This window comes from Rattus norvegicus, chromosome 1, assembly GCF_021556685.1.
Source record: "Rattus norvegicus strain SHRSP/BbbUtx chromosome 1, alternate assembly SHRSP_T2T, whole genome shotgun sequence".
Classification (NCBI taxonomy): Eukaryota; Metazoa; Chordata; class Mammalia; order Rodentia; family Muridae; genus Rattus; species Rattus norvegicus.
The window spans coordinates 86,080,575-86,104,595 of NC_141534.1; the positions used below are offsets into that span (position 1 = coordinate 86,080,575).

Here is a 24,021-nt window from a genome sequence, read left to right on the forward strand (position 1 = left end):
AAGACTAGTCGGGTAGGATATGCACTGAGGAAATATTGACCAGTCTCTTTCTGATTGAATTTAAGTACCACTCCACAAGATGAAACCCAAATATGGCACCATTACTGGGCCAGTCATTTGTGCTTCGATGTGCTTAAAATAATTCTGCTAAGACGTAGAGTCTGAGCTGCATAATCTTTTTATTTATGTCAGGGGCCTTGGTCAGCCTTCATGGTCTTTGGTTGGTAACTCCATCTCTAAGAGCCACAAAAGGCCCAGTGAAGTCTATTCTATTGGTCTCCCTATGGAGATCCTATCCCCTTCAGAATCCTCCATTTTTCCCACAACTTTTTCATTAGAGTCCATGAGATCTACTCAATGTTTGGATGTGGGTTTGGCATCTCTATCAGTCAGGTGCTTGGTAGAATCTCTAAGAGGACAGTTATGCTAGGCTCATATCTGCAAGCATAAGAGCGTATCACTAATAGTGTCAGAGGTTGGTGCTTCCATATGGGATGGGTCTCAAATTAGACTGATTATTGGTTGGTATTTCCCTCCATTTTTTCTCCCTGTATTTTTTTTAGATAGGACAAATATTGGGTTAAAAGTTTTGTGGCTATATTAGTGTCCTTTACACTCCACTGAGGTTCCTGACTGGCTAAAGGAATTGGCCTCTTTAGGTTGTTTATCTCTACTGTTTGCATCTGAGTTAAATTCACTTGCATTGATTTCCGGAAGCTTCTCCCTATCTCACATTAATAACAAGTCCTAGAGATGCTCCCAATCTTCCAACCCAGCTCCATACTGTCATTCATTCTCTTGGCCTTATTGCCCTCTCTTCTGTCTCTCTCTACATTTGATCCTGAACTCCCCCTTCCTCCTCCCGATCCCCCATTCTCATCCAGTTTCCTCTCTCTATTTGCCTGCTATGACTATTTTATTCTTGAGGGCCTTCCCAAACTCATTTCTCCTGAGGTTGCCTGTTCCCATTATTTCTGCAGGCTGTCATGGTTTCAGTCCTTTTCCCACACAAAATACCAGATAGTATTTCCCTCTTTCCTTTCCTGTCTCTTTTCCCACCCAGGTCACTCCCTTCCTTCCCTTGTCATTGGTTTCCAAATGGGACTGAGGCAACCTCTCTTGGGCCCTTCAGCATGTTGTTGTTCACTTTGAGTTTTGTGGGCTGTATCTTGGTTATTCTGTATATTTTTGGGCTAATATCCAGTTATTATTGAGCACATACTATTCACATACATTTGGGTCTGAGTTACCTCGCTCAGAATGACATTTTTTTTAGTTCCATTCATTTACCTGTAAAGCTCAGGATATCCTCATTCTTAATAACTGAGTAATATTCCATTGTGTGAAAGAACCACATTTTCTGTGTTCATTCTTCTGTCATGGAACATCTGGGGTGTTTTCAGCTTCTGGCTATCACAAATAAGGCCCATATGAAAAGTGTATAACATGTTCCCCTGTGGCATGGTGAGGCTTCTTTGAGGTATATTCCCAAGGGTGCTATTTCTGGAATCTTTAGGTAGATTTATTTACAATTTTCTGAAGAAACTAAGTGATCAGAGATATGTGGATCAAAATGACCCCGAGATTCCACCTTTTACCAGCCAGAATGTCTAAGATCAAAACCTGAGGTCAAAACACACATTGGCAAGGATATGGAGAAAGAGGAATACTCTTCCATAGCTGATGGAAATGCAAACTGGTTCAACTACTCTGGAAATTAGTTTGAAGGTTGCTCAGAAAATGAGAAATAGATTTTATCTGATTTTTAAGGGGTATTTTATTTATCGGTTGAGAATTCCATGCATACACACACGCACACACACACGCACACACACACACCACACACACCACACACACACACACCCACACACACACACACACACACACACACACACACACACACACACACCCTGCTTTTTCCTTTTACTGAGTCTATTTTAGTTACATTGTATTCCTGTGGATATACTGTGAAAGTCATATTAACTTCCAAAACTACTATGGATACTGGACACTGAGAAATTCATACTCTAGTTACTCTATACTGGATGATTTATTCCCCCCATATTCTCCCATTAAGGCTAGCAGTCCTGTTTACTCCTACTCTTAATCAGTACTCTGACATTTGGAAAAATTGCCAGGTACTGGCTTCATGGGATTAGAGGAAAAAATGAGAAATCTGCGGGGTCAGTAACACCTCTCAGTACTTGGCAGCAAAGTTCTAAGATTTTACCTTTAGGTTTTTTTTTAATGATAGGTTTATTTCATTTCATTTTATTTTATTTATATTGGATTTTATAATTTACATTCAAATGTTATTCCCTATCCCAGTTTTCCTTCCATAAACACCCTATCCCATCCCCTTCCCTCTTCTTCAATAAGGGTGTTTTCACTCCCTAAACAAGCCCCCTCCTTACTCCCAGTCCAGATATTTCTCTACACTGGGGGATCCAGCCTTAGCAGGACTATGGACTTCTCCTCCTCTTGATGTCCAACAAGGCCATCCTCTGCTACATATGCAGCTGGAGACATAGGTCTTCCCATGTGTACTCTTTGGGTCATACTTTACTTCTTGGGACCTCTCATTGTTTGGTATTGTTGCTCTAATGGATTTCCAAGACCCTGCATCCACTTCAATCCTTTCTCTAATTCCTCCAACTGGGACTCTGTTTTCAGTTCAATGGTTGGCTACAAGCATCCACCTGTATATTTGTCATGCTGTGGCTTAGTCACTCAGGAGACACATATATCAGGGTCCTCTGAGCATTCACTTCTTGGTTACATCAATATTGTCAAATTGTGTTATCTATATATACATATATACATATACTGGATCCACAGGTTCACCAGGTCCTGATTGGCCATTCCTTCAGTCTCTTCTCCAAACCTTGCCTCCATATCTACTCCTATGAATACTTTTGTTCCCCCTTTTAAGAAATACTGAAGCATCCACAGTTTGGTCATTCTTCTTGAACTTCATGTGGTTTGTGGGTGTATCTATGGTAATTTGAACCTTTGGGCTAATATATACTTATAACTAATTGCATACTGTGTGGGCTTTTGGGGAATGGATTACTTCAATTGGGATGACATTTTCTAATTCCATTCATTTGCCTATGAATTTCATGAAGTCACTGTTTTTGATAACTGAGTAGATCTCCATTCTAAAGATGTACCATATTTTCTGTAACCATCTGAACTCTTTCCAGCTTCTGTCTATTATAATTAGTGTTACTATGAACATATAGAACATGTTTTGCTGTATGTTGGAGCATCATTTGGGTATATGGCCAGGAGTGGTATAGTTGGGTCCTCAGGTAGTACAGTGTCCAATATTCTGGGAAAAGTACAGACTAATTTCCAGAGTGATTGTACCACCTTACAATCCCACAAACTATGGAGGAGTTTTTCTCTTTCTCTATATCCTCACAATCATGTGTTGTCACCTGAGATTTTTAACTTAGCTATTCTGTATGGTGTGAGGTGGTATCTCAGGGTTGTTTGGATTTGCATTTCCCTGATGACTAAGGGCCTTGAACATTTCTTTATGTACTTCTCAGCCATTCAATATTCCTCAGCTGAAATTTTTTTGTTTAGCTGTGTACCCCATTTTCAATAGGGTTATTTGGCTCTTTGGCATATATCTTCTTGTTTTCTTTGTATAAAATGGACATTAGCCCTCTATCAGATGTAGGATTGATAAAGATCGTTTCCCAATCTGTTGGTTGCCGTTTTGCCCTAATGACAGTGTCCTTTGCAGTTTTATGAGGTCCTATTTGTCTATTTTTGATCCTAGAGCTTAAAGGTTTGTTTTTTTGCTCAGGAAATTTTTCCATAGTGCACATGGTTGCCAGGCTCTTCCCCATTTTTCTTCTATATCCTTGATTGTTTCTGTTTTTTTCTTTGTTTGTTTGGTTGGTTTTTTTGGGGGGAGAGAGGTCCTTTATCCACTTGGAATTAAGCTTTGAAGAAGATGATAAGAATGGATCAAGTAGCAGTTTTCTACATGCTGACCTCTAGATCAATCAGCACCATTTGTTGAAAAATGTTTTTTCCACTGGATTGTTTTAGCTCCTTTGTCAAAGATCAATATTTGGGTTCATTTTTGGGTCTTCAGTTCTGTTCCATTAATCTACCTGCTTGTCTCTGTAGCAATACCATGTAGTTTTTATCAGTATTGCTCAGTAATACTGCTTGAGGTCAGGGACGGTGATTCCACCAGAACTGCTATTATTGAGTAGGATAGTTTTGGCTATCCTGGTTTTCTTGTATTTCAAATGATTTTGCAAATTGCTCTTTCTAACTCTATGAGAAATTGAATTGGAATTTTGATGGGGACTGCACTGAATCTGTAGATTGCTTTTGGCAAAATGTCTATTTTTACTATATTAATCGCACTATTCTTAACTATGGGTGATCTTTCCATCTTCTGAGATTTTCTTCAATTTCTTTTTCATAGAATTGAAGTTCTCATCTATGTCTTTCACTTGCTTGGTTAGAGTTGCACCAAGGTATTTTATGTTATTTGTGACTATTGTGAACTGTGTTATTTCTCTAATTTCTTTCTTTCCTCTTTAGCCTTTGTGTAGAAGAAGGCCTCTGATTTATTTGAGTTAATTTTATATCCAGCTACTTTGCTGAAGCTGTTTATGAGGCTTTGTTGTTTTGTGGTGGAACGTTTGGGGTCACTTAAGTATACTATCATATCTTCTGGAAATGGTGATATTTTGGCTTCCTCCTGATTTGTATCACTTTGACCTCCCTTTATTGTCTGATTGCTCTGGCTATGACTTCAGGTACTCTATTGAATGAGTAAGGAGAGCGTGGTCAGCATTGTCTAGTCCCTGATTTTTAGTGGGATTGCTTCAAGTTTATCTTCATTTAATTACAGGTTGGTTACTGGTTTTCTGTATTTTGTGTTTACTATGTTTAGGTATGGGCCGTGAAATCCTGATCTTTCAAAGTCTTTTAACATGAAGAGGTATTGAATTTCGTCAAATGCTATCAGCATTTCATGAGATGGTCATGTGCTATTTTACTTTTCATTTGTTCACAAAGTGGATTACATTGATGTGCTTCAATATATTTAGCCATCACTGAATCTCTGGCAGAAGCCTAGTTGATCATGGTGGATTACCATTTTGATAAGTTTTGGATTCAGATTTCAAGAATTGTATTGAATATCTTTTAATCACTATTCATAAGGGAAATTGGTTTGAATATCTCTTCTTGTTGTGTCTTTGTGAGATTTAGATATAAGAGTAATTTTGGCTTTACATAAGGAATTTTGCAATGTTCCTTCTGTTTCTATTTTGTGGAATAGTTTGAACAGTATTGGTATTAAGTCTTCTATGAAGATCTGACAGAATTCTACACTAAACCCGTCTGGTCCTGGGCTTTTTTTGTTTGGTAGATCTTTAGAAACTGCTTCTATTTCTTTAGGAGTTACGGTGATGTTTACATTGTTTATTTGATCCTGATTTATCTTTGTTACCTGGTTTCTATCTAGAAAATTATCCATTTCCTCCAGATTTTCCAGCTTTGTTGAATATATGCTTTTGTAGTAGTATCTGATGATTTTTTTGGTTTTCCTCAGATTCTCTTATTATGTCTCCTTTTCACATCTCAATTTGTTAATTTGGATAGAATCTCTGTGCCTTCTGGTTAGTTTGGCAAAGGGTTAATCTATCTTTTTTATTTTATCAAAGAACCACCTCCTGATTATGTTTGTCCTATTTTGATAAGCATGGTCTCAAACATGCTTTTTTGTTTCTATTTGGTTGATTTCAGCCCTGAGCTTGATAATTTCATTCTGCCTAGTCCTCTGGGTGTATTAGATTCTTTTTGTTCTAAAGCTTTTAGGTGTGCCATCAAGCTGCTCATGTATGCTCTATCAGGATTCTTCTTGGAGACATTCAGAATTATGTGTTTTCCTTTTGGCCCTGTTTCATAGTGCCCCATAATTTTGGACATGTTGTGCCTTCATTTTCATCAAAATTTATAATGTCTTTAATTTTTTTCTTTATTTCTTCCTGGACTAAGCTATATTTGAATAAAATTTTGTTCAAATTTCTTGTGTTTGTAGGCTTTCTGTTGTTGTTGTTGTTATTGTTGTTGTTACTGTTGTTGTTGTTGTTTTTGTTTTTAAATGTGAGTTTCCTTGCTGGAGCTTTGCCAAGAAGATTTCTGGTCTGTCTAGTTTCTTTGGCCCAGGAGAAAGGAAAAGAACTTGAGCAGGTGTTATTCTGCTTCTGTTTGAGGCCATGCTTATGAAGCAGGAGATGGACTAGGAAGCAAGGGGTGCAGGGTGGCTTTTGGTGGTGTTTAATGGGAGAGAAGATCTCTTCTCCAAGTGGCAGTGTTACAGTTCTTATGACAGAAGTTCTTAGACAATGGAGTGATGCTTTGCATACCTTTAATTCTGGACATGACCTTGAAATAGTTTTTGCTTGTGTCACCTCATCTACATATCCAGGGGCATGTTCCTTTCTCTATGACTTATCTGTCCTAAGCCTATGTCACCTATGGTCACATCCCCAACTGTAGAAGAGGGGCTTGGGGCATTACCATACCTGACACATTGTCTGATTCGATCCTCTCTATTGGGATCTGTGGGGTCTGCATCTAGTGAGAATCTGATCTGGGAGGCTAAGAATGTGCCTGCCATCCTTATTAGGGTTTCCGTGGATTTGACCTGTCTCAACCAAGAATCATGCTACCTTTCACAACTTGCCACACCATAATTGAAGACAAGCCTCAGTATGTGATGATCTGATAGGATACACGAAAGGGGTATATGCATGAATAAGCCAGCAATGTTAAGGCTGAGGCTGAACCCAGCTTTGTTGAGCCTTTCAAGTCTTTCTACTTTAGTTAACATGACATCTTTGCTCTCAAGTGTTACATTTGATTGCCCTGCCTTCCAGACATTATCACACACTTTCTCTACTTTTCTTTTCTACATACATTTTCACCTTGTTCTTCCCCAAATTGCAGCTACAGTTATAATTTTAATTCATTCAAATACTAATTTAAAAGATGGGTTTTAAATGCTTTAATATCTCTTGTAGCTCACCACCCACCAGGGGTAGTGGAAAAGATAGTATACAGGGATTAGGGAGTGGACCTGTTTAGAAAGGTTCTTTAGATCAATTCCCATCTGTATTGTTTGGAAATCAGCAGTCCAGATCACAGTTCAGCAGCTGTAGCTCAGTGCACTCCCAAATACCTCACATATGCACCAATAATATAGTTTGGTAGAGTTGGGATAGCATCTCAGCAGCAGTGGCATGACCTAGCAAAGACTGCCAGGCCCGAGCCTTGGCTCAATTCAGCAGGTGAGACAAGAAGAAACACCTGGATAAGTTCCAAGTTATATCTCTCTCAAGGAAGCAAAGACAAGTCAAGAACCAAGACCCTCAAGCATTGCACAGCTAACTGCACCAGCAAGCAAAGCTCTGTCTCCTTCTCTATACGAAATCCTATTTATGTCATCCAAACATCCCGTGTCCTCCACATGCCTTGCATCAGCATCAAGCTTACCTCAGCATGTGTATCTAATCAGCCTGAGTCCACAGATGTGTTAAGAAACTACGGTACATCACCAGAAGTTTTTTGGTATATTTCTCTCTAGGGTGTCCAAACAATTGCAGCTCAAACAAAATGCAAGGCAGACCAATACATGTGTGTTGCTACCAAATAATCATTCATCATATCTCCTTTCATGTTTTTGCTTTAGTAAAACTTCCTTTGTACTTTGTCTGCTTCAATACAATGTTCCTTCAGGAGTCTGCCTTTTCTTTTCACCTGGGTCCACTTTAACAAAATGTTCCTTCATATGCCCCAGCAAAACACCATCCAAACAACTTTTCAAAGAACCCTTGAGTTTCCTCTTCAACAGTCTTGGCCTTCCCTATCCTCGCAGCCATCACTCTCCCTACCACTGTACTCTCTGCTTCACCTTTAAAATAATTTGACAATGACCCTGAGAAATCAGGATTGCAAGTTGAACTTAGTATGTCTGAATTTAGGTTAGGTGGTGGGGCTTCTCAAGACATATCCACAGCAGCAACTAATGTCTATCCTGTGCCTTAGTGAACTGAACACTGGCATTAGTGAGGAAACAGGAAAATTAACTGATTTTGATTATACAGCTGTTACTCTAATTTTCATGGGTCTTCATACCGATAACATCAAAAATTGAGATATAAAAAAAGAATTTTTGTTTGGGAAAGCTGTATTTGTGTTAATGTCTCATTAAGGAACAAACTGAATGAGGTCCTTGCTAACAGTGACTGTGCATGCATTAAGAGAGGATGAAAGGCCCAAAATATCCAGATGCTGCCATATACTATGATTCTTTGGAATACCAAATTCCAGCCTTGCAGCATATGTATTGTGCATTGAATTTTGGCACTTTACAAGTTTTGCCGTTTTCTGTCGACTAGAATCACCTAAGAATGTTAATGTTAAAAAAATCCATTTTTCAATTCTATGTCCAAACCTTAGAGCGAGATTCTAAACTTTTGTCACGTTACATTAGGAATTAAACCAAGGTGATGACAAATCATCCAGAAACCTTATAAGTTTATAAGTGACTCTGAGATAATTATTACATAAGTTGTCTCTAATCTATTTGTTACTCATTCTACCACTGGGCTGTCATTCTACTGATCCTTGCTTCATAAACCCCTCTTTACTGTTTCCTTAACAATCATTATTTGATGGTTTTAAGTTTTCAATAATTATTCCAACTAACCAATGTGATCCTATTGGTATTTCACATTATGTAACTTGCAGGAGAATAAAACGGAGAGTTGATAGGTTTAAAGAAAAAAGGACAATAGAGAAGGGCAGGAAGGTAGCAAGCCAACAAAAATTGAGAAAGAAAATCAATGTTAATTTAACTAGCATGTATGAAGAATTTAAATAATCAGTGACAAGAATTCAAGCCCTTGTTCTGCAGCCTAATGACCAAATACTTGAGGCGGGTTCAGATCTATTTTATCTTCAGCTACAAAACAATATAATGAAAATGCCTACTTCTTTTCAGAATGCAGTGAAGACTAAATAGGACAATTCATAGTAAAAGTATTTTAACATTTGAAATATAAATACATAAAATATACAAGATAGAAGTAAAGTAGGTAAGAACCAACAAAACCATAAAAAGAAACCAAACAAACAAACAAGATATAAAAGATGTAAAATTCTCAGCTCCTTCTCCAGCACCATGTCTACTTATGTGTCTTCATAATAATAATGGACTAAACCTTAATAAAAATAAAAGTCTGGGGCTGAGGCGTGAACCTTGCTGATCAGGGCCCAGAGCTCCCTACTCCTGCACCCTGTGGGAGAGAGACCTCACTGCCCAGACTAGTGGGCATTTCTGACATTGCATGGAAGGAGGGACCACCAGTACTGCCCATCCTTGCCCACATTCCTGGCCCAAGAGGAAACTGTATCGGGCTTCTGGGAACAGGAAGATTGGGGCACTCAACAATGTGGTACAGACACTGCCTGGATCTGAAGGGACCCAGTCAAGCAGCTACCTGAAACAAAATCATGTGGGAGGAAGAGCTAAAACTTCAGAGGGGCAACCATGCCTGGGAATCCAGAGGAGACTACTCTATGCCCACATTTCTGAGTCTAGAGGAAAACGCCAAGCACCATCTGGGCACCCTGTGCACAGAGTCCCAAGTGAAGGCAGGACAGACCCTTCTGGATGCTGCCCTCACGGAGAGCTGAAACCTGGCTCTGAGAAATGACTCCAGGCCTGAGACGAGAGGTAAGACCAACTTTTCTGATCCAAGTGACCTGCCTGGTGGACTCAGGTCACAAGCCCACAGGAACACCTGAAGACCAGAAGACCTGAATGACTACATGCCTAAAAGCAGAACACTCTGTTCCCATAACTGGCTGAAAGAGAACAGGAAAACAGGTCTACAGTACTCCTGACACACAGGCCAATAGGACAGTCTAACCACTGTCAGAAACAGCAGAACAAGGTAACACCACAGACAATGTGATGGCAAGAGGCCAGCGTAGGAACCCAAGCAACAGAACCTAAGACTATATGGAATCATCAGAGACCAATTCTCCCAACAAAGCAAACAGTGAATATCCAAACACACCAGAAAAGCAAGATCTAGATTTAAAATCACATTTGATCATGAAAATGGAGGACTTCAAAGAAAGACATAAATGCAGGAAAACAAAAATAAACAAGCAGAAGCCTACAGAGAGGGAATGCAAAAATCCTTAAAAGAATTACAGAAAAACACAATCAAACAGGTGAGGGAATTAAAAATGGAAATAGAAGCAATAAAGAAAGCACAAAGGGAGACAACCCTGGACATAGAAAAACAAAGGAAGAGAAAAGGAGCTGTAGATACAAGCATCACCAACAGAATGCAAGAGATAGAAGAGAGAATCTCAGGAGCAGAATATTCCATAAAAATCATCATCACAACTGTAAAAGATAATGTGAAATGGAAAAAGCTACTTGCCCAAAACATACAGGAAATCCGGGACACAATGAGAAGATCAAACCTAAGGATAATAGGTATAGAAGAGAGTGAAGACTCCCAACTTAAAGGAGCAGTAAATATCTTCAAAAAAACCATAGAAGAAAACTTCCCTAACATAAAGAGATGCACATAAACATACAAGAAGCCTAAAGAACTCCAAATAGATTGGACCAGAAAAGAAACTTCTCCCCTTCACATAATATTCAAAACACTAAATGCATAAACCAAAGAAAGAATATGAAAAGCAGTAAGGGAAAAAGGTCAAGTAACATATAAAGGCAGACCTATCAGAATTACACCAGATTTCTCACCAGAGATTATGAAAGGAAGAAGATCCTGGACAGATGTCATACACACCCTAAGAGAACACAAATGTCAGCCCAGGTTACTGTATCCAGCAAAACTCTCAATTAGCATAGATGGAGAAACCAAGATATTCCATGACAAAACCAAATTTACACAATATCTTTCTACAAATCCAACTCTACAAAGGATAATAAGTAGTAAAGCCCAACATGAGGAGGGAAGCTACACCCTAGTAAAAGCAAGAAACTAATTGTTTTGCAGCAAAACAAAGAGAAGACAAGCACAAACATAATTTCACATCCAAACACGATTATAACAGGAAGCATCAATCACTATTCCTTAATGTCTCTGAACATCAATGAACTCAATTCCCCCAAAAAAGACACAGATTAACAAACTGGATACGCAATGAGGAACCAACATTTTCTGATGTATCAGACCACAACGGGCAAAGCTGGTCTTCAATATCAATATCAATAAGGAAAGAATGCCCACATATACATGGAAGTTGAATAATAGTCTACTCAATGATAAACTGGTGAAGGAAGTAATAAAGAAAGAAATTAAAGACTTCTTAGAATTTAATGAAAATGAAGGTAAACATACCCAAACTTATGAGACAAAAAGAAAGGTGTGCTAAGAGTTTCTTCTGAGGAAACTCATAGCTCTCAGTGCCTGCAGAAAGAAACAGGAGAGAGCATATATTAGAAGTTTGACAGCAAACCTAAAAGCTCTAGAACAAAAAGAAGCAAACACATACAAGAGGTGTAGAAGGCAGTAAATGATCAAACTCAGAGCTGAAATCAACCAATTAGAAACAAAAAGGAATATATAAAGAATCAAAAGATCCAAAAGCTGGCTCTTTCAGTAAATCAACAAGATAGATAAACCCTTAGCCAGACTAACCAGAGGAGACAGAAAGTGTGTCCAAATTAACAAAATGACAAATGAAAAGGGAGACATAACAACAGAGCCAGAGGAAATTCAAAAAATCATCAGATCCTATTACAAAAGCCTACATTCAACAAAACTTGAAAATCTGGAGGAAATGGACAATTTCCTAGACAGATATCAGGTACCAAAGTTAAATCAGGAACAGATAAACAATTTAAACAGCCCCATCACTCCTAAAGAAATAGAAGCAGTCATTAAAAGTCTCTCAAACAAATAGTGCCCAGGTCCAGATGGGTTCACTGCAGAATTCTATCAGACCCTCATAGAAGACCTCATACCAATACTATCCAAACTATTCCAGGAAATTGAAACAGATGGAGCGCTACCGAATTGCTTCTATGAAGCCACAACTACTCTTATACCTAAACCACACAAAGACCAAACAAAGAAAGAGAACTTCAGACCAATTTCCCTTATGAATAGTGATGGAAATATACTCAATAAAATTCTTCGTAACTGAATCCAAGAGCACATCAAAACATTCATCCATCATGATCAAGTAGGCTTCATTCAAAGGATGCAGGGATGGTTTAATATATGGAAAACCTCAACATAATCCACTATATAAACAAACTGAAAGATAAAAACCACATGATCATTTCATTAGATGCTGAGAAAGCATTTGACAAAATTCAACACCACTTCATGATAAAAGTCCTAGAAAGAATAGGAATTCAAGGCCCATGCCTAAACGTAGTAAAAGTCCTAAACAGCCAACCAGTAACTAATACTATGTTAAATGGAGAGAAACTTGAAGCAATCCCACTAAAATCAGGGAGTAGACAAGTCTGCCCACTCTCTCCCTACTTAACCAATGTAGTTCTCAACATCCTACCCAGAGCAATCAGACAACAAAAGGTGTTCAAAGGAATACAGATTAGAAAGGAAGAAATCAAAATATCACTATTTGCTGACTATATGATTGTATGCTTAGTGATCCAAAAACATCCACCAGAGAACTACTACACCTTATAAACACCTTCAGCAAAGTGTCTGGGTATAAAATTAACTCAAATAAATCAGTTTCCTTCATCTACACAAAAGAGAAACAAGCCAAAAATAAAATTAGGAAAACGACACCCTTCATAATAGTCCCAAATGATAGAAAATACCTCGGTGTGACTTTAACCAAGCAAGTGAAAGATCAGTATGCTAAGAATGTCAAGCCTCTGAAGAAAGAAAGTGAAGATCTCAGAAGGTGAAAAGATTTCCCATGCTCATGGATTGGCAGGATTAATATAGTAAAAATGGCCATTTTTACCAAAAGGGATCTACAGATTCAATTCAATCCCCATCAAAATTCCAACCCAATTCTACATAGAGTTAGACAGAAGAATTTGCAAATTCATCTGGAAAAACAAAAAACCCAGGATAGCTAACACTATCCTCAACAGTGAAAAGACTTTCAGGGGAATCACTCTCCCGGAATTCAAGCAATGTTACAGAGCAATAGTGATGAAAACTGAATGGTATTGGTACAGAAACAGACAGATAGACCAGTGGAATAGAATTGAAGACCTGGAAATGAACCCACACATCTATGGTCACTTGATTTTTGACAAAGGAGCCAAAACCATCCAATGGAAAAAAGATAGCATTTTCAGCAAATGGTGCTGGTACAACTGGAGGTCAGCATGTAGAAGAATGCAGATCTACCCATTCTTATCACCTTGTAGAAAGCTTAAGTACTAGTGAATCAAGGACCTCCACATCAAAACAGATACACTCAATCTAAGAGAAGAAAAAGTGGGGAAGTATCTCGACCACATGGGCACTGGAGAAAATTTCCTGAACAAAATACCAATCACTAATGCTCTAAGATCACGAATCGACAAATGGGATCTCATAAAACTGCAAAGCTTCTGTAAGGAAAGGACACTGTGGTTAGGACAAAACAACAACCAACAGATTGGGAAAAGATCTTTACCAATCCTACAACTGATAGAGGGCTTAAATCCAAAATATACAAAGAACTCAACAGATGAGACCGCAGGGAGACAAATAACCTATTAAAAATGGGGTTCAGAGCTAAACAAAGAATTCACAGCTGAGGAATGCTGAATGGCTGAGAAACACCTAAAGAAATGCTCAAAATTTTTCATCATAAAGGAAATGCAGATCAAAACAACCCTGAGATTCCACCTCACACCAGTCAGAATGGCTAAGATCAAAAACTCACATGACAGCAGATGCTGGTGAGAATGTGGAGAAAGAGGAACACTCCTCCATTGTTGGTGGGATTGCAGACTGGTACAACCATTCTGGAAATCAGTCTGGTGGTTCCTCAGAAAATTGGACATTGAACTACCTGAGGACCCAGCTATACCTCTCTTGGGCATATACCCAAAAGATGCCCCAACAAATAACAGACACATGCTCCACTATGTTTATAGTAGCCTTATTTATAATAGCCAGAAGCTGGAAAGAACCCAGATGCCCTTCATTAGAGGAATGGATACAGAAAATGTGGTACATCTACACTATGGAATACTACTCAGCTATCAAAACAATGACTTTACAAAATCCATAGGCAAATGGATAAAACTGGAAAATATCATCCTGAGTGAGGTAACCCAATGACAAAAAAAAAACCCACACACACATGGTATGTACTCATTGATAAGTGGCTATTAGCTCAAATGCTTGAATTACCCTAGATATACAGAACACATGAAACTCAACGAGGACCAAAATGTGAATGCTTTACTCCTTCTTTAAAAGGGGAACAAGAATAACCTTGGGATGGAATAAGAAGGCAAAGTCTTGAAAAGAAGTTGAAAGAACACTCATTCAGAGCCTGCCCCTCATGTGGCCCTTACATATACAGCCACCAAACTAGATAAGATGGATGAATCAAAGAAGTGCAGGCTGACAGGAACTGGATGTAGATCACTCCTAAGAGACACAGCCAGAATATGGCAAATAAATAGGCGAATGCCAGCAGCAAACCACTGAACTGAGATCGAGACACCTGTTGAAGGAATCAGAGAAAGGACTGAAATAGCTTTCAGGGGCTTGAGACCCCATATGAACAACAATGCCAACCAACCAGAGCTTCCAGGGACTAAGCCACTACCCAAAGATTATAAAACGACTGATCCTGGGCTCCAACTGCATAGGTAGCAATGAATAGCCTAGTAAGAGCACCAGTGGAAGGGGAAGCCCTGGGTCCTGCAAAGACTGAACCCCCATTGAACGTGATTTTGGGGGGGGAGATCGGCAATTGGAGGAAGATTGGGAGGGGAACACTAGATAGATGGTATGGGGGAGGGGTTAGGGGTATGTTGGCCCAGAAACTGGGAAATGGAATAACAATTGAAATGTAAATACCAAATACCCAAGTTAATAAAGATGGAGGAAAAAAATAGAAGTGGTTTATAAACCGTGACAGTAAAAAATGTTAATTGTGTGTTTTATTTTTAAAAGGCTATTTTTTGCATTGTCTTCTATTAGGTTTGGTATATTGAGTTTGATTTTGAGGTATTTGATCCACTTGGCCTTGCATTTTGTGTAGGGTGATAAATGTGGACCTATTTTCATTTTTATATGAAGGTACTCAATTAGACCAGTGCCATTTGTTGAAGATGTTCTCTTCTTTACCATTGTATCATTTGGGCTTTTGCATTACACTTCCAGTGTCCACAGATGTGTGGGCTTATTTCAGGTTCTTCACTTCGATTCTATTGATCAGCATGGATTTATGTCAATATCATCTGGTTATTATTGTTATTTATTTGTAGTACAGGTTGAGAACAGGTATGATAATACCCCCAGAAGTTATTATGGTACAAAATTGTTTTAGCTATCCCTGATTTTTTCTTTCTTTCTTTTCTTTTATTGAAGTTTTTTAATTTATATATCAAATGTTATTCCCTTTCCCGGACATAAGTCCCTATCTCATTCCACTCCCCTTCTTCAAGAAGGATTTTCGCATCCCCATCCAGTTCTCCTTCCTGCCCACCCCAGCATTCCCCTACACCTGAGGAATCAGCCTTGGCAGGACCAAGGGCTTTTCCTTCCATTGGTGGCCAACTAGGCCATCCTCTGCTTCATATGCCACTGGAGCCATGTGTCAGTCTATGGATAGTCTTTGGGTCATGTTTTGGTCCCCGGGAGCTCTGGTTCGTTGGCATTATTGTTCTTATGGGGTGGAAGCCGCTTCAAATCTTTCAATCCTTTCTCTAATTCTTCCAATAGAAATCCCATCCTCTGTTCAATGGTTTGCTGATAGCATTTGGCCCTGTATATGACCTGCTCTGGCTGTGCCTCTCAGGAGACAGCTATATCAGTCTACTGTCAGCATGGACTACTTAGCTTCAAAAATCGTGTCCAGTTTTATATATATATATATATATATATATATATATATATATATATATATATATATATAAAATATATATGCAATGTGGGGTTCTAAAGCAATGTGGGGAAGGCTTTGTTTATTCCAAATGATTTTGAGAATTTATTTCAAGGCTTGTAAAATATTTGTGTTGAATTTTTTTCTGGCAACAAAGTTTTGGATCTTTCCTGTTTTGGAATATCCACAGATGGCTCTGTCTTTGAACAGATGACAGAGTAAAAATCTCCAGAGTCCTTTCATTAAAATGACGAGGGTAATAATGAGATGGAAGGAACTATTCAAATTTGTCTTCTTTCCTTGTGGTTTGAAGTCTCCACCTTCTCCTCTGCCACCTCAGTAGCCTCTTCTGCCTCCAAAACCACCTCTGGCTCCACCTTGACCACCAAAGCCAACTTCAAACTTAGGATTGGCCCAGCCCAAGGAAACTTTCTTCCCATCAATTTTTCTATCTTCCATAGCCTCCTTGGCAACACTGGCATCTTTCTCACTATTAAAATCTAGACAACCAAAACCTTTAGAAGAACTAGTTTCCCAGTCAGTGACTATTCTTGAAAGAACAAAGCCCTCAAATGATTGTTTTTAAAGTCTCTTCAGTAGTACCCGCAGACAGACCTTTTACAGAGGTTTGAATGGCAAAATTCTTGAATTAGTTGATCCCCTGGTTCTTTCCAACTCCAGCCTGATTGCTCTGCCCTAAATATCTTTTTTACAGGAATCTCAAGATTCTTTAGCATCTTCAGATGAAGCAAATACTATAAATTTTAGATTTTCCATGTTGGTTCTGGGCACTTTAATAAAAACTGCTTTCTCAAATCCTTCCTGAAGATTTTCTTCTGTTGCACTGTAGGAAAAGTTACTTAAAATAAAAGTCTCTGACTCACCACTCCAAGTGCTATTCTTTGCAATTCTCCCTTGAATTTGCCCTTTCTCTCCAGTGTAATAGAGTGAAACATGTCAACCTTCCATTTCTGCCCCATGATTTATTCCAAGTTTTTCTCTGTATCAGTCTCAGCCTTAAATTCAATGCACACAATCCCTTTACTTTGCACATCCTGGCTACTCTGTTCTCCATGGCATCTTCACACACTTCTTTTAATTCATCCTCAGTGATGTTAAAAGAGAGGTTTTTGGCCAAAAATGTTCTTGCAGCTTGAACTTTCTTTCTATCTCTTCCTTTTTTTTTCTAGTTTAATGTCATTGACAAACCCTTTTAAACCAGTGAGATCCAAAGCCTTTCTAGGTCTTCAACAGACTCAAATTTCACAAAATAGAGTTTCCTATTTGTATCATTTCTGACATTCACAAGATCAAGGTCATTTTTAGGAAAAAGTTCACTTATGGCAACTCATAATTCAGCAACAGACTTGTTTGGATTAAGGTTTCCAATCAACAGATGGAAAGGTGTAGTTGGTTGTGAGCCTTCTACATTCCGTTTCTTGGCTTTAGGGTTTCTTTCTGTCTGGTTATTTCCTTCTTCCATTTCCCAGGTCCTGCTTTTACAGGTTTTTACTCCTCTTCCTCCTCCTCCTCAACTCCTTCATCTTCTTCTTTTTCACTGTCATCTTCTTAATTTTTATCCTCTTCCTTGTCATCATTCTCCTCAGCCACACTCTTTGCTTTCACAGGAACTATGTTTGCAGGAGTTTCCATACGTTTGGGTGGTGTGATCTGCATAACTTCTTCCTCGGAGTCTCTTCCTCTTCTTTTTCATCATCATCTTCTTCACTGTCATCATCATCTTGCTAATCTTCATCCTCTGAGGCAGAAGTAGCAGGAGTTGCTTTTGATTGCTTCACTCCTTTTATTACCAGTGGCTCAAATTTATCCTCTTCCCCATCCTATTCATCTTCATCCTCATCACTGTCTTCCTTCTTGGCATTCTTACCATTCTTAGACCTGTTGGCTGGAGTGACAGCTCCCTATTTGCCAGGAGTTTGTACCAATGTTTTTGCTTGTTTGTCTCCCACCTTACCAGGTATTGGAATTAGTTTGGCTGTTGTAACTTCTTCCTTGGCTAGTGTGGTTGCTGCCTTGTTGCATAGGGTAACAGCTGCTTTCTTAACTGGTGTGAGAACTGCAGCCGTTTTTGTTTATGAAACCGCCACCTACTTTGCTGGTAGTGTGTTAGCATTTTTGCCTTTTTTTCTGAGTGATAACAACCTCCTCTTCTTCACTGCTGTCATCTTCATATTCTAGCATTTCTTCATCCTACTATCTTCTTCCACCTCCTTTGGAAGAGAAGCCATTTTCTTGGACTCACTGTGGATTTTGTCAGGCTTTGCAAGTTTCACCATGATGGCATATTATGGCAATGGCATGTGTGGAGAGCAAGCAGCTCAGCAGAGCTTAGAGCAACCCATGCGAAGTTGAATGCAGGTAAAGAAGATTCTGAAACACGAACAAACTGCCTGCAAGCTACAGCTAGCATCTGAGGCAAAAGCTGTGTTGGAATTTTAATGGGAATGGCATTGAATCTATAGATTGCATTTGGTGACATGGCCATTTTCAGTATGTTAATCTTACTGATTTGTGAGCATGGGAAGTGATTCCATCTTCTCATATAGTCCAATTTCATTCATAAGAGACTTGAAATTCTTGACATAAAAGTCTTTCACTTTCTTGATTAGAGTTACACGAAGATGTCTTAGATTACTTGGGACTATTGGGAAGGGCATTTTCTGTCACTTTCTTTCTCAGCAGGTCAGTGTCAGTATTTTATCAATGTAAGAAGGAACCAAAGTGAAGTCACTTTCAATAAAACTATTTTTGAATAGAAGGAAAACAAGTTTTAAGTTCCCAAGAACTCCCTGCATGAGTAACATTCTGGTTGGCAAGTTGAAACATAAATCATGGGAAAGTTACTCAATCACATTTGAGCAAACCAACCAATGGAATGACAATCAGTACCACAATAAAATATTCTTAGTAAAGTCCCCTGTCTGAATACTGATTGGTGGAATATGTAACTATAACTTGGCACAAGTGATTATTGAGTATGTGATTGTATAGCATTCTGGCACATGGTTGTACTTCAGCATCCTAGATAAATTAGTAATGGTCTGATTAAAATTAACTGCTCTTTGCTATGATGACTTGGTGTTTGTGTTGTCTTGGGTACAAAAGGACCCAAATAGCATTGTAGTAACAGATAGTAACTACAATATACCTTTTATTTTTTTTCCTGGAAAAAAATAAATCACTAGCTTTGTCAATATGACCTCCAAAATATCTCTCTGTGACCTCACTTCCATTCATGTGCAGCTGCTGTTAATATCTGTTTTTTTGTACTTATGAAGTAAATACCAACAAATCTATAAAAAATCAGTTATTTCCTCAGTGGAGTTCTATTAGCAATGAAAGAGACTTCATTTCTACAATTTATACTTTGGAACCTTTTTAATCATCAGGTTTGACTTACCCAGCTGTCCAATACCTCTCTTCATGTTCCCCACTGCCTCCACAAATATTCTTTTTCCTGTTAACACCTTCATCATCATCATCATCAGCAGCAGCAGCAGCAGCAGCAGCATATCTGTGCCTTCTCACAATGCATTGCTCCATGATGAAGGGCACTTTATAAGGGGTTGAGGCTAGTAATTAAGACACTGCCCAATAGAGTTGGTTTTCTTACATTTTTGGAGGATGTAAATGAGAGAATAATTCTGAAAGATGAAATGAATGGGCAAAATGTAAGCCACCTCCCAAACACTGCATATCCTGAAAACTATAGAATACAAAACACCATTCCATAATGTCATATCAAGTTAGGGTTGAATACCTACACTGGAAATGTCATGCCAATGTATAAAAAGCCAGGATGTTCTACCTTCTCAGATGGGAGCTCTTTTCCAAATATCTTCTGTATATATTAGAATAGATTCATCTACACTATTAAGTATAATTCATATTCTAACACTTATTATCCAACATCTTTCAACTGAGAAAATGTTCTCTGATAGACAAGTTCATTTATTGGGGATTAGGAGAACATTGCAGTGGGATTGCTGGTGTCATAGCAAATGTTAGCCATATGTAAGGAACCTAGGGAAAAGGGAAATAATGAAGTCAAAGTTAGGAGGATTTTCAGATAAATTGGGATTGTAATTGTCTCCAGTCCTTCATACTCAGGTTGATGACAAGTCAAAATTCATCAGATATCTTCAGGAAATTTGTGATTGACTGAACCTTTCTATATGAGTTTGTTTATATTCTTTGGGTACAGTTGTGGTTCTGAAACTATTACACTTGTAGTCAAATGGTTTAAACAATTTCATATTCCAAAATCAAATAGTGAGAAAATTCTCACATCTTTATATTATATTGGTCACACTGGACAAACAATTGTGAAACAGAGTGAGATGAATATTTGTTCTTAGCTACCTTTCTCATTTTTTCAGTCCATAACCCAAGTCAAGTCATTGGTGCCATGTATATTAAGGGTATATCCTTCTCTTTTAATTAATCCAATCAAGATTACTTTTCCCAAGTGCGAAGAGAGAATAATGCAATCTATATGAGTCATCACAGAATCATCTATAATAAGCTTGTCTTCCATCTTACAATCTTTCTGTGGCAGGCATCCCAAGAATCTGGCAATTCTCATCTTCTGGGTTCTGCAAAGCTTTTCAGGATTCACCTTCATAACTTCACATGATGACCTTTCTAGGCCTCTATGCCAGATCACCCCTGCCACAAACCTGGCATCAGCAGACTTTCTTAGTCACAAATGAAGATTATGTAACTTCTTTATTCTATCCTTGCCTTAAAAGCTAGAAACATGTACGCAAGGCTGTCAATTTCTTCTGCTTCCTGTGGCTGGAACATAGATGTTATTTACATACTTCTTCACTAGCTTCCTTGTTTTGGTGGTTATCTTCTCTGCCTAAGCTTAGCTGTTCTGGAATTTGCTCTGTAGAAATGGCTGGACTTGATTTAGACATTGTCATGCCTCTACTTTTTGAGGACTGGGATTAAAGTATTGCCATACTTAGAGCTAAACTTTTCTTTATTTTTGTTTCCCAATTCAGAAGCTTAAATCAGTGCATTTCAAATTCTGGAGCAGAATACTTTGCAGCAGACTTTCCTGTCCCCTCTCTCTTGTGGATAGGGCAAATCTTCCTTTTCTATCCTTTCTTTCCCCATTGTTTGCTTTTTCTCGGTCCCCAAATCCAGTATGATTTCATTGTTGATACATAAACCAGACCTTTCAGAAAACAAGTAACACTGCACACAGAACTTTTCTTCTTCCATTGTTCCTTCAGATCTAAAGTACTCAGACTCATCCTCAGTTCTGCAGCAAAACACTGTGTCAGCTTTCCTGCCACCCTGATTTCATCTCCTGTGACTTCCACAGATCTCCCCCTACTAACTTTTCTCACCTGGCTTGTTGCTTTGACCCCCAACCCCAACTCCAGCAGACAGCCCTTTCTAACTAAGGGCTGTTCCTCCCAGGGAAACAAGTGAGAAACAGGAAATTACACACTTTTTCTACTGTTCCTGATATCCAATCATCCCGATCATATGCCCAGCTATCTAGGAGGAAATATGTTGTGGTCTGAAATTTCTTTCTTACCTTGTTCTCAAAGGAACACTGTGACCTCCAAATTTCTTTCCTCAACACGGTCCAGTATCATAAACTCTATCAACTACGGGTCTTTCTTCTGAACACACCATCAGAACTTGTCAAGAAAACAGACAACACAGAGCAATCCCAGTCTCCAAAATCCAGAGAAAAAAACAAAAATCAAGGAAAATATATCATCCAACTGAGGCATATCTGGAAAACAACATCTAAATATATAATAATCCCAAACCCAGATGCCTAGATAACAGCATACAAATACAAACAATAACAACCATGGAAATAAATCTCTATATGAGCCTGGATATTATGTCAGAGCAGGCCCTGAATATTCCACCATTGCTGAAGAACAAACATAGAGAGAAAGACAGACAGACAGACAGACACACACACACACACACACACGCACGCACACACACACACACACACACACACACGCACGCACACACACACACACACAGAGTGAAAGGAAGTGAAAAAAATGATCAAGCCATGAAACTGGGGATAAAATCAATAAAAAACAATGTTTGGAATTCCGGAATGAAAAATTTAGAAATTTGAACAGGAACTGTAGGGCTGACTTTTATGAACAGAATACCAGAGATGAAAGATAGAATCTCAGGAATTGAATATAGGATAACGAAAAAATACATTAGTCAAAAAGTGTCAAATCTACAAACTCCTGACACAAAATATCCAGGAAATCTAGGACAGCATATAAAACCCATATGTAAGAATACTAGATTAGAGGAAAATGAATAAAGTTACCTCAAAGGCCCATAAATATTTTCTATAAAATCATTGAAGAATATTCTCCTAATTTAAGGAAGATGTCTAAAAAAGTATAAGAAGCCCCAAAACACCAAATAGATTGGGCCAGAAAAGAGAGGCCCATGCCACATAACAGTCAAAATGCTAAATATAAAGAACCAAGAAAGAATATTAAAAATTGCAAGTGGAAAAGAAAACGTAACATATGCTGAGTCCTGCATGGCCAGGGAAGGGCAGTGAGTTATAGTCCCGCCCCTGGATCATAAGCAGTAGGCCATGGATCCCCATGAGTGTTGATGAATCTATATGTATGAGGCTTCTTTGTATATAATAATATACATAATTTAATTTATATTCCTCCTTCAAAAAATATTCTTCCTGCCATTGTTAATGACTCCATGATATTATAAACACCTTAAGTCCATGATGCCAGAGTCTGTCTGGTGTTTGTCTGCAAGGTTATAAATGCTCTTACATTCAGGAAAATCCTTAAGAATGTGGGAAATAAAACTAAAAACACCAGTTCAAAAATATGTATTTTCTCAATGATGCAAAATATAAGGATGCAATATGAATTGCATGAGAGTCTTCATGGACCTGAAATAACAAAGGCAACTATAGTAATGAGCCAGCCTGTCAGAAAAATACAAAGTCAGGCATATTTCTGAGCACAAGTTCAGCCTGGGAAAGAGGAAATTTAGGTCCAGGCATCATGGGTATGGTGATTTCAGGGCCATATCCCACTTAGCTAAATGTATTGTTTGTGTTTACAAAAGCAGGGGGACCTATGAGTTCAAATGCTATGTTATAAAAAATGTACTTGCTCTCTTATCTAAAAATCAAGGTTGTTTAGTCAATAAAATGTTGATTCATGGTAGAATCAAAAGGGAATCTAGGGCAGATGATATAATCAGTATGCAAATAAAGGTCTAGAATTTGATCTGAAAGAGATAAGCTGTCTATCGGGAGAGCCATCCCAGATAGAAGACTAGGCTTGCACCCATTATTGACTTTGAATCATTTCTTTGCCATTCCAGAGCACCCCTATCTCAAGACCCCCTCACCAAGATGAAGCTAGTCCATGGCAGCCAGATAAAGTCAGACCTATTAAAACTACACTTGACTTATCAATAGAGACTCTGAGAGACAGAAGGGCCAGGACAGATATGCTGCAGTTTCTAAGTTATCACAGATTCCAGCCCAGACTAATATACCCAGTAAAACTTTCAATCATTGTGGTGGATTGTATATGCTTGACCCAGAGAGTGGCACTGTTAGGAAATTTGGTCTTGTTGGAAAAGCTGTTGCATTGTTGGAGGAAGTGTCACTGTAGGGTTGATATTGAGACTGCCTACCTAGCTTCCTGGAAGACAGTCTTCTCCTGGCTGTGTTGAAATCAAGATGTAGAACTCTGAGATCCTCCTTCAGCAGCACATGTGCCTTCACACTGCCATTCTTCTCTCCACACTGACAGTGGACTCTAAGTCCCTGAAACTGTAAGGCAGTCAAAATTAAATGTCCGT

General features: G+C 38.6%; 1 protein-coding gene and 1 pseudogene across 1 annotated transcript in view; both read right to left on the bottom strand.

Moving 5' to 3' along the window:
• The window catches only part of LOC148007247 (uncharacterized), a 42,777-nt gene extending 20,855 nt beyond the window's left edge, over window positions 1-21,922 (bottom strand). Inside the window, exons 1-2 of the mRNA XM_087606686.1 lie at window positions 21,719-21,922; window positions 19,565-19,808 (exon numbers count right to left, since the gene is read on the bottom strand). Coding sequence (XP_087462812.1) covers window positions 19,565-19,676 — 112 coding nt within the window. The 5' untranslated portion in view covers window positions 19,677-19,808; window positions 21,719-21,922. The remainder of the gene's footprint in view (window positions 1-19,564; window positions 19,809-21,718) is intronic.
• Window positions 16,492-18,558, bottom strand: LOC134485102 (nucleolin-like; annotated as a pseudogene).
• Window positions 21,923-24,021: the final 2,099 nt, after the last annotated feature.